This window comes from Formica exsecta, unplaced genomic scaffold (genome assembly GCF_003651465.1).
Source record: "Formica exsecta isolate Colony F162 unplaced genomic scaffold, ASM365146v1 scaffold211, whole genome shotgun sequence".
NCBI lineage: Eukaryota > Metazoa > Arthropoda > Insecta > Hymenoptera > Formicidae > Formica > Formica exsecta.
Window position 1 is genome coordinate 908,782 of NW_021849408.1, and position 15,693 is coordinate 924,474.

Sequence of the window (15,693 nt, forward strand, 5' to 3'; positions counted from 1 at the left end):
TTATATTATTACTATTATTTATTAATAATTAATAAATAATTAAATAATTAATTAGTATAATACTGATAATTATTAATTATACGAGTATCTGACGGTTTACGATTATATTTCACAATGCATAATGCATTTATTTTATCTAAAATAATTCCATCATATCTTGATTTTTTAGAGAATTATAATTTTTACATATTATATATGTTTGAAAGTACGCGATCGATATTTTCTTAACGAAAATATAACGCAAGAAACCTACTTGTAAAATTATTAAATTACCTCTCGACCCAATCTCATTAAACTAAAAAAAAAAAAAAATAACGAACAGTTTGTTGGAAACAACGTGGAGAAAAGATCTACGTGTAGATCAATCAGGAAACTGTCGTAGCCTGTGCTCAATTCTTGCTAGTTAACGCGCGATAAAAAGTAAATTTATAGTTCGTTATTTCCGAGTCTCTGCCGTATTGGCCGATAGGGTCTTAAGAAGTTAAACATATATTTTTATCCATCGTAACGCGCGGGACAACGCGGCGACGGGTTAAATGCCGTCGCGTCGTATATCATCGCTGAAAATTGCATTCAATTAGCGCGAGCTGACGACGATATCCCTGGCAACACTGTGGTTGCACGCTGCGCACACAATGCAAGGTGTGCCGGCTATTAATTTAAAATTTTGTAGTCGCCCTGTCCGCGACAATTTGTCACCCCTTTCCTCTATCACAGGCCGAAAGCTCGTTGCAGTTACGCCATGATGCAGTTTACGCGCATTATGTGCTACCACAACCGGAACGTACGATAAATAATAGCGAGTGACATTTTTGTTGATACGCTATTGATTACGCCGCTGATAATTAAGGTCTCGTAGAAAAGGGAAAACGGGGTCAACGATTTTTCGCTATCACGCGCATGCGCGACTATATACGGGAAAATTGTAATTTAAAAAAAAAATCAAGACGCGAAGGGATCTTTTCAGAGATAAAATAGACATCCTAATACATTATAGAATGTATAACTGTAAACTATCAGATATAATTTAGAGAAGCTTTTATATATTACAGCCCTTTTTTCCGTCAATTTCTACGACATTTCTAATTGCCAAATAATTTATTAGCACGGATTATTGATTATTTTGCATTGCTGTAGTTATATATATATATATATACGTCTCTATACATAGAGATATTTGTATATCAGTTAGATTTAGCTCAAAAAAGTTTTGCTTTTTATTTTTTATACGAAGAAAATTTATTCCTTAAAATTATAAGAAAGTTTTATGATTAAAAAGAATGTTTAAAAATTAAAATATATGTGTTTTCTTCTTATAATGAATTAATTAACAAAAAGAAAGTATGCCGGAGTCTCTTTCATATATGTCTCGCGAGATTGAAATGCCCGGTATAATTGGCTTGTTCAATTCGCGATGCATCGCGAATGCGATCGAATGCAGAAAGCAGTCGCTGCTTTAAATCAAGCCGTTAGATGTTTGGTGCGATGTTGCATTAGCGAGATGTGTTATTAGCAGTGATGTGCTATCTGCCCGATGCAATCTATCTTATCGAACCTTAATGGCAAAGACGAGGCGTTACATCAGAGATTTTTATGATTTTTTTTACGTTTAAATGGCTACATTTATTCATATTTAATAAAATGAAGTAAAATTTCTATATTTATAATTAAAATTAAAAAAGAAAATTTAAGTTGAAATGTTTTAAAATCTTGATATAAAATTTACCCTGCGTGTTTGAGAATTTCTGAGTTAGATAATCCGACAACGCATGTCTCGACCTTTCAGCGAGCCTGAATACGAATTATGAATTATTAGCGGAACGTGTGTTTATACATCCGCGTATAGACATTGGTTACGTGTTGTGAGCTATACAGGATATTTCGCGGTTACCCATTTTTATTAATTCTTGACCAATCGATTTTTTTCGACGGAACGATACTTTTGATATCTGAGATAGAAATGCGATTATATCCTCTCAAATACTAAGTACATCTTTACATCATAGTTGCATGGGACGCAAATACCCTGGGGACTTAATCCGGAAGTCAAGAATATATCTCGGCAAATTTCTAACCGAGTTACGCAAGCGTGTCTCGTCACGACATCGGATTTAACTGTCTCGATCGTTCGTGTTATATCGCCATCAGAGAATATCATACATCGGATCAGACATGTCTCGCTACGTGACTTTCCTTCGAGATACAACATTTCCTGTCACGCTTGGATCTAAATGAAAATTATAAATATGTTAGCATTTTTGTATCGTGGTTGTTATTGATAGATTTTTCGAAAGATTGAATTAAAATCGGCGTTTAACTTTTTGTTTCTAAGTTAATTAAAACAAAGGTATTCTTTTTTAATTAAATTCCTAGGATATGAATGAGAGAAAGAGGAGAAATCTTACTTTTTTAATTAATATGATTATATAATCACCTATAATTATTGTTAATTAGATTAGATATAATTCTAGATAGATAAAATTATATTACGAAGGAACTCATCTTCACAAAATTCCAGTTTGTAAAATTTCCCCGTAATAAAGATGTGCTTTCTTTGTAACTCTTTTTTCGCGATATTGAGTTCTCCGCTTGATCATGTCTTATTGACCCTATTAAACCGCAAATTACATACTTGTTTGAGATATGATCGTAGACGATATTACGAACATTGACCCATTGCCATCGATGAGTTATTATCGTCATTTTTCTTCTTTTTTCTTTGACAAACAAAAATTATTAATTTTTTATATATAAAAAAGATATAAAGACAAATTAATAAAGGTATAAAGATACTCTTATAAAATATTATATTTTTTAAATGAAAAAGAGAGTTTGTGTGATGTGTGCGCATAAAAAGTTATGACGTGTACTTTAACTTCGCTTGACGCGTCTAGGAGCATCGTTTTCTTTCTCCACCCTCTATTGCTACACCCCTACTCTTGCCTGAAACTCTACTTTGCAACGAGTTTGAGTATGCGGTTCTTCAAACTTTTAACGGACATTTTCGTTCGCGACATTTCCCGATCGATGGGAAATTTCGTCGTTCTTCGACGATCCCAAGGCGTTTCGAAGAAGACCTTCTGGTACTATAATCCTTCCTTTCTTCCTTCCTTCCTCCCTTCCTTCCTCCTTTCCTTTCTTCCTTCTTTCCTTCCTCCAATTCCTGTGCCACCTCGGCATTAAAGATACATCATCGTCAAAACTCTCTCGTTTCTCGCCTCGATATTGCTCTAAATTAGACAAAATCGAAATTATCCGATAAGAGCGGGAAACTTTGTCCGATACGCGATAGATTTTATCGAAGACATTGTTCCGCTTTTATCAGATATCCTGTCAATCGTAAACGCCTCGGTAGAACATCTCAATCGACGACTTATTTCCTTGGAAAGTTTGATGGGAAATCGCCATGTGTCAAATTTTTTTTTTTAATCTTTGCCATTAAATATTTTATAATTTATTATTAGTGCACCGAGAGCTTAATTCCTATCGAGATATCTAAAGTCCAGTAAATTTGACAAATAATTAGTTAATAATAATTGTATTTCGATTATTAATTAATAACATGTGTTAAGAGATTTAAATAAACACAAACTCAACTTCGCGTTTATTAAAATAAATTACTTTCGTAATTTTTTTAATTACGATTATATTAAATTAGAGATAGTACAATATTACTGTGAGCTTTGCTGTCACCACACATCTTCATTCTTGGCTTTCATTCCGAAAATTCCGGTCGTTTCTTGTCACCAGGTGATAACCAGTCGTGTCGATCGCATCGCTTTTAAAAGTCCTGTCACGTACGTTGAAAAATATCTCTACGTATCGGCGAGCTTCGTCGAGCTTTCCGCGTGCCCGCTATCGCGAAGATATCTTTCGCGCCGCGAGTGGAAAGATCTTCGCGGATTCCGATCCGGCTGCTGCATAGCAGACAAAGTATTTCCGGATGGTGCACGCAGCCGATCCTACGTATCGACAACCCGGATGAGTCACGTCAGATTTATGCCGCTCCGAACGTGGCGGGAATTCCGTTGAATTCCAGGGTGGAATCGGAACTCCCTTATGATTGCACGCGCGCACCGATACGTGCTTTCATGCCGTATCAGTCGTCTGTATCTCCTCGTCTTGTTCTCAGCTTGATCCCTATTAATATCTTCGTTACATGGGATGTGTAACGAGGGAGTTAATTTCTTTGAATTCCGAATAAAGGAATATTAATGCACATTTTGTATTATAATAAATTGTCGCAATGTATAGACATTTGATAAATTCTTATCTATTATCATTACTTTAGGTCTTTTATATTGAATATTGTATTATATAATCAATTTTACGTCTCTTTGAAATTTTCAAGATTTTTGTATTTTGCTAATTATAGAATTGATAAATTGTAATAAAATGAACTCTGTTTAAATATATATCTCTTTATATTTCACTTTTCCATATCTACTAATTTATATTTTAATATTAAATATTCAAACATAATTGCAAAATTTTTAAATTAGAAAATTGTCTTAAATTCTTTCATTCTGCGAATTGCTGAGAGAGAGAGAAAAAAATTTAATCTATTGTTGTATTTACATTATTTTTTAAGAGGGGACAGAAATTAATCTTCATTTTGTTGATTTGTCGTCAGATGCTATTTTATCATACAGATAAAAAGTCGAACGGTGATCTGGTATACGCGCGTTGATCTGATATCTGCTTACGATATAATCTATACAAAAATCTCTTTAAATATAAAATTTAATTAAATCGAAATTTAAAATCACAGGGAATGCTATATAATTTTATTTCACGTTATATTTTGTTTTTATTATTTTATTTTATTTTATTTTATAGTTAATCTGTAATATTGTGTAATTATATATTTGAATATTTGATTATGTTTTATTAATTATTTTTGTATTAGGTATAGTATTTTCCTAAACGGTTTCAAATTTACATCATTTGAGATTCTGCATGCGCGATTTCGCCGATTTTTAAATCGTCCTTTCGATCATTCGTTGACGCAAGCCTTGTCGTTGTTGTCTTAAGCATCGACGAGTTCTCTCAAGTTTCGCAATCAGGTAAATCGTTAACTGCATCGCTTTTACACGTGCCTCTAGATGTACGCTTCTAGAGAGGAGTTTGTCTGATCCACAAACGGATATACCAAGCGGTACGCGAATTTAATTTAAATTTGAAACGACGCTCGATACCGGCGTTCTCTAGCTTCCCGAAATATCGGGTGGCATCGAAACTATCTTGCAACTGGAATGGAGAGGCATTTATCTGTGGAATCCTTATAGATTTCTTATTAATATTTGAAACATAATCATTGCTTGAGATTAATAGCAAAAGAAAATAGAACAGGATTCCAAATAGAGAAACAAGAGTAATTCTAATATTTTTATTTTTCAGTAATAACATTCGAGAAATTAAATCTCACTACGTGCTTGAAATATGAAAACGCGAGAAAAGTATTTTTATAAATAATTTAGAAAAACTATATTACCTATTTTGTTAGGTTTATTTTATTTTACATTTTATTTTGATATGCATTAATTCTATTACATATTTTTGGAAATCCCTTCGAAAAGAACTGTGTGCGTAGCTTTTTACCAGATTGTAAATCTTTTCGTCGCGAGATCGCGGTATACGCGAGAATAATTCCATCTCGGTCGCAAAAATCTTTGTAAACAGACTTGCCGTTGGCGTAGGAAACGTGGTATATGCAAATAGGATCCGCTTGTGCAAGGCACACACCTGCCGCATCTCCGCGCCGGCTCTTCTCGCGAAATGCCTCGTGAGAATCGATCCGCATGACGGCTCGTAACTTTGTTGGTTTTCATAGTGTTTATTATCATACTGTGAACAATGAGCGAACAATGATCTACCAAATTTATTCGCCTAAATTGAGATTACGTCGCGACAAAAACAGCGAAAATGACTGTCGTTTTTATCGCTGTTTACCTTAAGCTATTGATTTGTCACGAGATACATTATATAGATAGAAATCGATTTGGTATGCGCGCGATATCTGCTATCTGTTTACGAAATACAATTCTCTTTAGAAATTAAAATTTACATTTGAAATCAGAGTGAGTGCAATATAATTTTATTTCACGTTATTTTATTTTTATAATTTTATTTTAGTGTATTGTTATTCTAATATTGTAATTATATATATTGAATGTGAATATTTTATTAATTATTTTTGTATTATTGTATTTCGGAAAATATTCTCTTCTCAAAATCATCTTACATTCCTTTAAACAACGTCCTTTAAACAAGTCTCGTTAGACTAAAAATTTTATTTATTTTCTTTTTAATTTTACATGTATCTATAGAATATATTTGTCATAAGAGAGCATTTTTTGTATGTGATTTCTTTCTTCCGACATCATAAGATACATTTTAATACATTAAAACCGCAGCATCGTGCGTTTTCGTGATTTTTCATTTATCTTATCGCGGTCTTTGTCACTGACATCCACGTCGCGCTATCTCGTGATTTTGCACAAATTCCGTTGCACGTGTCTGAAGGAAGAAGGGAAGAGGAGGAGAAGGACGTTAGATCACGGATTGCAGTCGCAGCGGTGGCCGGCGGCGGTTCCGGAAATTGCAATTGCAAGCGGACCGAATCGTAAACTCGGGAAACTCGCTGACGATCTCTCGCGAGAAGAGAGAGGAGAACGAGACAGGGGGTAAACGAGAGAAGATCCTACGTGTATTAAGTTCGTCGTAATCTCTTGCCGCGTCCTTTGCGTTTGTCGTAAACCTTAAGTGAATTAAAATGCAGGAGCAGCAATGGGGACAGCTGACTTATCGGAAACTCACCGCATTCACATCGAGATGTCGATTTTAAGGCTCATAGTAAAAGAAAAAAATCGGTCTACACTTTCTAGTGAGGGTGAATAAGTGAGACGAAATGTTTTTTCCTTGGAAAGTATAACCCATAAACGAAAAAATATATATATATATTTTTCAAAATTTGTCCAATATATTTTACAATCAGAATTAAAATAATTTTATTTTATATGATCAGTAATACTAATTTCTTTTTAAACACAAAGAGAGAGAAATAAAAAAATCTAATTTGTCTTAATCTGGTTTGAAGGTTTTAAAATCTCTCTCTGTTTTTCTATCTCTCTTAGGTTTTATGATTCTAAGCCCTTGAATAGAGTCTCATTCTAGACCTAAAATTGAGGAAAGAAACTGGTGCAAAAATGCACTAAACGCTTGTGGCACGAGAAAATCGCTTTTAAAGTTCGAGGCTGTACCGCCGCATCAAATTTCCTGAAAAGTCCCTACGTCGAAATGGGTCGAGAAATTTTTGCAAAATCAATGAGGGAAACGAGTTGGATAGGTCGGCATCCGATTTAATTCTGAGATTTTGCGAGCAAATCGTTTCAGAAGATGTATCATCATCGTTCTGAGTTTTCATTAACAATTTTAATACGGCTTTAGTGGCGTTAGATTCATTTAATCTGACTTCTCTTGATTGACTGCCGCGATCGTATTAATTGCGCTCTCGATTTCTTTTTTCTTTTTTTTTTTACTTAATAAATACATCTGTGTGTGTGTTTATTCTTTTATAAATATTTTTTTATTTTAGTCGAATATTTAACTCAAATTTCGACGGAATCAGAGTTTGATTATAAAAGTTTTGCGATCATAAGTCACACATTTAAAGTAGATATTAAACATTTTTCAGTTAGTTTCCGTCAGTAAATAATTATTGCAATTTTCGTAAAATTTTGGGCGGGCTTAAGTAAGTGCTCTCTATAAAGCAGAAAATTTGAAAAATGTAATATACACATATATTTGATATACATTAAACTATACTACACGATTTGAGAAATATGTACGTAATATTTCTCTATCTTGCTTCACACAAGATTTCACAACTCGTATGTGATTTGTGTGTGCCAAAACAATATATCTAACAAAAAGAGAAGATACTTTTATGCGAATGCATTTTATATTTATCATTTTTTGCAAATATAGATATAGTCAAAGAGTCTCTTGTTTAAAGGATTGAAGGAAATTCTTTCTGACATCAAGCTAATATCCTGTATATTCTGCTATCTCATGGTGAATAAATGTAATTGTGTCTCGAAACTAATTGTAATATAATGACATTATTGTAATACTTGATCAAAGATGCCTTCTTCAAGACACGACTCGTAATCGCGTTTAGACAGTCGATCAGCTCTCTAATCGCCAGACAGCTGCCTCGATTATGGAAGACATTGTACAGTCAGCCTCGTAATAGCTGCGATGTGCCGCAATCGATAGATAATTGGCTCCTGGATGTATATACGCGTTGTGTACAAGATGATGTCTCTCGCGAACATTAATTCTAGAATCCCTAATAACGCTTACTTATTAGCATTAATATACAGTTTTATGCTTAAGATGAAATTATACGATACCGATGTGCAAAAAAAAAAAAAAAAATTGAAATATCCTGCAATAAATTGAGCGACGATCATGCAAATCTTATCAACGCATTTACGCAAATTACATAATAGTAGTAATTAGATAAGTAGCTACTTTGCGCTAATGACAACATAACAACTTACTTGCGTAATTGGCTTGCAAATTTTTGACATTTCATTTTCTACTCCTTTATGTATTAATATATTTTGTGTTCTTTTTTCGCGTGCTTGTTACAGATACGCGGATCGTTCGTATAGGACTCATCCGCGCGGCCTGATCATATACGGTCCGGCAACTGCGGTGCCGAACTTAACCGGGGGTGGCAATGTATCTTCGACAACGATACTCTCAATACTGGCCAAGAGCCTATCGAACTCGTCCAGATTCGAGCCCGTGCCGACTAGAAATCTGGTCGGCGGAGCCGCACGAGAACTTCCGGTGGCGAACGCGACTAATAACACGACCATGCCACGATGTCCCCTCATCCCACCGAATTTGGGTAAGTCTGCAAAGATCGATATGGAGATCCCATTGCAAGAATTGATATTCTCTTTTTTCATTAAGATTATGATTTGTATGAAAGATTTTAATATGCCAGAGAAAATGGAATAATGTTCTGGCGAATTAAAAAGTAATCGAGTACGGCTACATGAACCAGTTTGTATGCTTGAATTATGCATACATTTCTGCTTTACAGAGAATTCTATTGGAAGTCTCTTGGAATGGATTTTGCATTCATAAGATTGAGAGGTTTATCCCCTTTCAAAACTGTACTTCAAAATACTTCTGGCATTCATATAATCGATTTTTAATTTAGTTAATGATTCAGTGTCTCTTCCCCAAACTAGTAACTCGAAAAATAAATGGAAATTTCTAATTAATTAATGTAATGACTAAATATATGATAATTTGTCAAAAAATATATTGAGGAAAATTGTTTGATTCAATGTCTCTTCCTCAAACTAGTAGCTCGAAAAATAAATGGAAATTTCTAATTAATTAATGTAATGACTAAATATATGATAATTTGTCAAATAAAAATATTGAGGAAAATTGTTTGAAAATATTGCAAGCAGAAATTTACTAAAAATTCATTAATAATTGTTCGATTTTCATGTTAAAAATCATAATAACTATTCTCATTATACAAACAGCAGATGCTACAAGTACGATACCACAAAATCGATTTACATCTATATAATATATAAATAAAATTTTACATTTTTTTTTAAATTTTATTTCATTTGGATCATCTTTGTCTCTGCAATTTCCTCTGCCCTTTCTGTTCCCAGTTGGACCGGTGGTCGTCAGTAAGTCACCGCCACCCTTGTCCGAAATGGAGAGGTCATTCATGGAGGTGAAGGCGGGCGGTAGGGGTTGGCCCGCGGATTGCATTGCCAGGCATCGCGTAGCCATAATCATTCCATTCCGCGACCGACCACAGCATCTGCAGACCCTTCTCTACAATATGCATCCAATCCTACTGCGGCAGCAGATCGAGTATCAGATCTTCGTGATCGAGCAGGAAGGTAAGTCGACTCAGAAACTGCGGTTTCTCGTTGATCGGAAATACTTTCACATCCTTTGCGACCGCATCATTTTTCGACAGACAAATCGATAATTATTTTTACACGCCTATTATTAGTTTCACAAATTTTTACACACGATTTTAATATTATTTTATCATTTAAATTAAATATATGTGATAAATAATACTGAAATTAATAAATTATAAATCTCCCCGTAAATGTCTCTCGAATAATTTCTATTTAAAAAGAATCAAATCTACTTCGATGATATTTCAGCGTATCGATGAAACGGTGAATTCTTATCCGCGAGCCAATACAACGAACGTGCGCATTCCGTTCTATTCCTATAGTATCTTTTAGAGAGCACACGTTTTGTTTCCGCGGAGCGAATATAAACGTACGATTTTCCCAAGCTTCTCTTCGCCGGCACCGTTGGTGCGTGTAAGCCGATGCTTCGCTACGATTTATTGCCGTCTAGCGGACGTTCCTCTTGCCCGCGTATTTTCCTGCTTGTCTCTCGGAAGACCCTCGTACCGGATGGAGAATGCCCGCGGAGCAAGAGTCACAGGGTGCAAGAGACTGCTTCAAAGTTCCCGTAGAGTCTCTCTAAGCTCCTCGACTTAAGTTTTAATTAAATTTGTATAAAGGTTCTCTTTCTATTTTTCTCTCTTTCTTTCTTTCTTTCTCTCCCCCTCTCTGACATCTTTCATCAGCTCGAATAATCGATCGACCGAGGCAACGCGAGCGTTCTTGAGCAAAACCACGCGAAATAATTCCGCCGGTTATTTTTTAATGAAATTTTTAAAAGTCTTTTTCTGAATTCATCCCGCGCGCTGCAGGTGTAGTTGTTTCTGTCAGTTTGCTTAACGACGGCACGAGGATATGTTTTCGCGAAAGCATTTCCCTCCGACATCAGCCTTACATCGTAGTTACATTCCTAAAATCTTAATTAGAAAGTCTGTTATGAGCTGCTTTACGAGGTGTTTTATGCCATGTTCTTAAAGCTGATGGTTATAAAGCATGACTCTCGTAGTAATTTGAGAAAAAGATAAAGAATGCGAGAATGATAAATATCACGACATAATAAGAGACATAATAATAATCATTTTCATCTATATCTACAAGAATAAAAAATCTGTATTTGCAGAATATTTTAGAACTCTTCTTTCACATATTTTTTACATGTATAATAATAATATATTTATAATTATTGTATATAATTACGAGTATATTTTTATAAATAATTTTTGAGAACGTACACAAATATAAATTTGATCTCTTTTTTTTTAACTTAAACTGATTTATTAAATAATTATTTTTAAAAAATTTAAGGAAGATTACGAGAGAAGATAATATCTTTGGTTGGGATGCAGGATCTATCATTCTCCATTCAGTTACCCTAGAAAATGCTATTTATCTTAGATATTGGAGGGTTGCGAGAGAGAAGGGAGAAGCAGGCTTGCAATTTATCTTCATTAAAATTGCGAAACGCTTGACTAAGTTTGTTTACTTACTGCATATGCGAGATGTCAAAATATGACTATGATTAATTTTCTTGTTATTTCATGCAGCGTTTCTGCATACCTTCGACGTATGTATAATGCTCAATGAATTTATGCAATGGAAAAGTTTTATAACGATATGAACAAAATTGTTATTAATCATTACTTAATGTCTGATTCGTTATTATAGTTAATTCGAATACGTCGGCGTATTTTTCGCACATTTATAACACATTTCAGCAAAAAAATTAAAAAATGAACAATTTCTTTGCGAAAAAATGTAACAATTCATGTTAATGTAAATGTAATTAATATGTTTTTAATCAGTAATTGAATTAAGGAAACTCTGGGAGATATCTTATACTGTTATTCACATTTAATGTCGCATGTTGCAATTAAGTTTCACATCAATTTCATGCTTGATACCATCGTTTGCCGCTTTACAGCAATTTCCAATTATTTTAACGGAGCTTCAATATTACCTCCGACATTCATTTCGTCACATATTCGAAACGTTTCTCGAAAATGTCGGTGCAATTTAATATGATTTTCGTTGAAAACATTTAGTGTGAAATTCCTGATCGAATCCTAAATCCGATTTTATTCGCATTTCTGCGTTCGGTATGCAAACAGACATGGATAAAAAAGAGACAACTGTTTTGCTATTTTTTAGCGCGATTAAATGTGATTAAATATGCCGCGGCTGAAAGCGAATAAAAATGTATAATATTTGTAAAAGGTGATATGACGACAAATTTTCATTTAATTAATATTCTTTTTTACATGTCTATTATTCTTTTTAAAAATCGATTTAAAAAAAATATATATTAAATATATTTAACTGAAACATAGACTGAGACTTTTATGGAACAACGATCTTAGTCCACGTTTCAGAGAGAGTTGAACGTACCATATATTATTTCTGCAGTAATTTATAAAAATTATATCATACTGTTACTGCTCCTTTATATTTGTAATCATGTAATCCTTCCGAAACGAATGAAGGATTCTTCGCCGAGTTCTTTCATTCAATTCTTCGTGGAGTTATTTCAATCGGATCGCTATTATGCTGTAATGGCGTTAATTTACGACAGATCGCCGGGCAATGAATTCTCGCAATAATTTAATGAAGACGATATTTCACCGCGCCGGTACGATTAATTACGGCGAAACAGCAACAATTTATTCTCGCCGTTGCTGCGCGCGAGCTTGAGAAAATACGCCGAACTGTTATTCACTGTCAAACTGCTTTGCTCGAAGACCTCGCGTAAGTCAGGCTTAAGTGCTATCTAATCCTGGAATTTGAAGGACCAACAACTGTCGTTTTCCCGTGTTTCCCGCAATGCAGTAATATCGAGGATACAATCGTCGATTCACAAGTGCATTCATATACAGGAAAATTCAAAGTTATAATCTAATAATTATAAAATAATATATCCATGAATTTTTGGATTTTAATCTAGAAATTAATAATAAAGTATATTACGCGATATTTGTATCAATTTAAATAATTGAAGATTTCAGGAGCAAGAACGCTTTAGACGACCTTTTAAGAACCTGAAAAAAAATAATCTGAATTAGATAGAAGTCTTTCTCTGAAAGAATGAAAGAGGAAAATTGCCGGATGAAAGGGCAAAATTTGTTAGTAATGAAAAAGTAGCTTTCATATTTAGTAGCATTGCAAAAGTAGCATTGCAATAAAGCATTGCAGTAAATGAAATTGCTGTTATATACCTTTCTTGTAATGAATATCATCTGCATCACGCAGAGACGTATTTTAAGCAAGATTATCTCTTAATTTATCGAAGATATTGGGATAAAAATTTATCGAGTCATTTTAATCATGATAAACAAGCACAAAATTTAATTTTATCAATATAATTTTTTAATTCTAATTAGACATGTAAATCTTTCAATTTATTGCAAGAAGCACTCTTTCAAAGTAGTTAAATCCTTCCAAAGTAATTTTATATATAAGATTATAACATCGAGTTATATGATTATTATTCACCTTAATACTGTATAATACTATAAGTTTGCTATTTCTTGAAAGCACAACCGCATAATCGCATCAGAAAACGAACCAGGCGATGGATCCTGATTATCGCACACGCAGCCCGCATACGGCACAAATACCGTTACTATCTGTACATGTGCAAAGTCACGATCATTCGTCAAGTCGAGAGCTTAGAGATACTTAATCCAACCACTCATTCGTCAAGAAGACGATGCATTGATGTATAAAAGGATTAACTAACGAATCGAGACTTTAAATACGGTAAATCTTATATACAAAAATATAACTATATATAAGAAATAATATAAAATAAAAAATAACAAAAAAGTAATATTAAAATAATGTAAAATAGTAAATATAATATACATATTGCGATTTTTTTCAGTATATATGAAATATTTCTCATGGGATACTCTCTCTTCATCTTTTTACTGTCTTTCTCTTTTTCTCTCTATTTTGATAAAATTTTTTTATATAAATTTTTTAATAGTACAAATTAAAATTATTCGAAATCGCTTTAATTTACGTGAAACGAGTATATGAATTCTATAATGTATCATAGCCCACAAAAATCTATTTGTGACATGCATAGGTCGAAGATATATTAATGTGTGTGTGTGTGTGTGCATGAATTAAGGCAGTTTTAATTGTCCCAAATGAGTTGGACACGGTCGCACTCGGCCGCAATTTAGAAATTCAAATTCCGAACTCTTTCTCTATCTATTCGTCTCTTCTCTGCACTTCGGCTCGGGATTAAAGCGGAGTCAGCCACTGAATACTTCGCTTTTGCATAATTAGTCCCGCGTTGAATATTTATCGGATCGACTCGCGTGGAGACCATCTAGAGTCTAGAGGATCGGCGGCGAAGTCGCGACAGTCGTTTCCAGTAAGCGCGATCGAACGACTACGAACGGATCAGGAAATTAGATTCATGACGTACTTCCCTCTGGCCCGAACAAAATCAATTTCTCGATACGGGATAAGGGTTCGGAGAGGATGTTACAGAGATGAGAGAAGTTTCCGTCGGAAGTGTTAATCGCGCATTTTCTCGATATTTCATTATTATATTTCTCATTTGACGGAATTTGACGGAGTTTGTTTCAAAATGCATAACAAATATACATAAAGATAATAAAATATTCATTGTATAATATAAGAGTAGATAATAATTCAATGATAATTAATATTGTATTTAAAATAATGAGACAATGCTAAAAATTGAATAAATATAACATTTAAGATTAGATTTAGATTGATATTAGTTCTGAATAGATAGATTTAGACAAATAAAATTAAATATTACCATTTGAATAGAATATTCACACATACATGTTTAGTCATCATCTAATATCACAAATATCATAATTTCGCGAAACGGAAATGCAGGCAAAGGAGGAGAGGACATTCTTCGTGAACGTCTGTTACCGGAAAAGAGACAAGATTCTTGAGACACACGTCTCTCGCGGACAAACGTAATTAGTTGCACCTGTCACGGCGGCTCCAGGCATTCTCTCGCGCGATTCAGAATCCGTCCATTAATATTACTTGGCTAGAACCGTCGGAAACATGAACGTGCATTCATCCGAGAGAGACCCTTATTATCGGTAACTATCGTCGAGACTCTTATTATCGTATACAATCATTAACAGCGACGTGTTCGTCCGGTCTTCGATATCAAGGAAATCCGTTGACTCTCTCCGTCGTTCGCGGAGCACGACATTCGTTAAGCTCTATACTTACAATCAGGAATGCAATCGACCCTTTTTTGCGTGGACGAAATGGTGGGAAAAGTAGACAGCGACAACTCCCAGGCATTGAAGCTCATCTTAGACAATCCATAAATTTGCGACAAAGTTCGCGACAGAATTCTATTTATAATTTTACATGTTGTCTAATATGGAAAACATTTTAAGAAATAAAAGGTATACGATATATGTATATAATATATACATATACATAATCTTTAGATTTTATAATAAGTTTCAGATTAGAAAAATGTTTCCCTTCAATTGCTACTCGTTTGTGCTACTCCGCAAAATTATCATATCTTGTTATTAAAAATTTTCAGATCATCAAATAATAAATAAGTTTATAAATAATTAAAATCACTATTTTGTGGAATTATTTTGTTATTGAACTCTCGAATAATATACTATTCAAAATATAATGTTATCACTACATCTCATTTTTCGAGCTGCATACGTATATATATATATATATA

The 15,693-nt window shown here is 33.8% G+C and overlaps 1 protein-coding gene across 1 annotated transcript in view; it reads left to right on the plus strand.

The window, feature by feature from the left end:
- LOC115235192 (beta-1,4-N-acetylgalactosaminyltransferase bre-4-like) overlaps positions 1–15,693 on the plus strand; it is a 27,780-nt gene that overhangs the window by 5,461 nt on the left and 6,626 nt on the right. The window contains exons 2-3 of the mRNA XM_029806810.1: positions 8,661–8,923; positions 9,717–9,953. Of these exons, the coding sequence (XP_029662670.1) occupies positions 8,661–8,923; positions 9,717–9,953 (500 nt within the window). The remainder of the gene's footprint in view (positions 1–8,660; positions 8,924–9,716; positions 9,954–15,693) is intronic.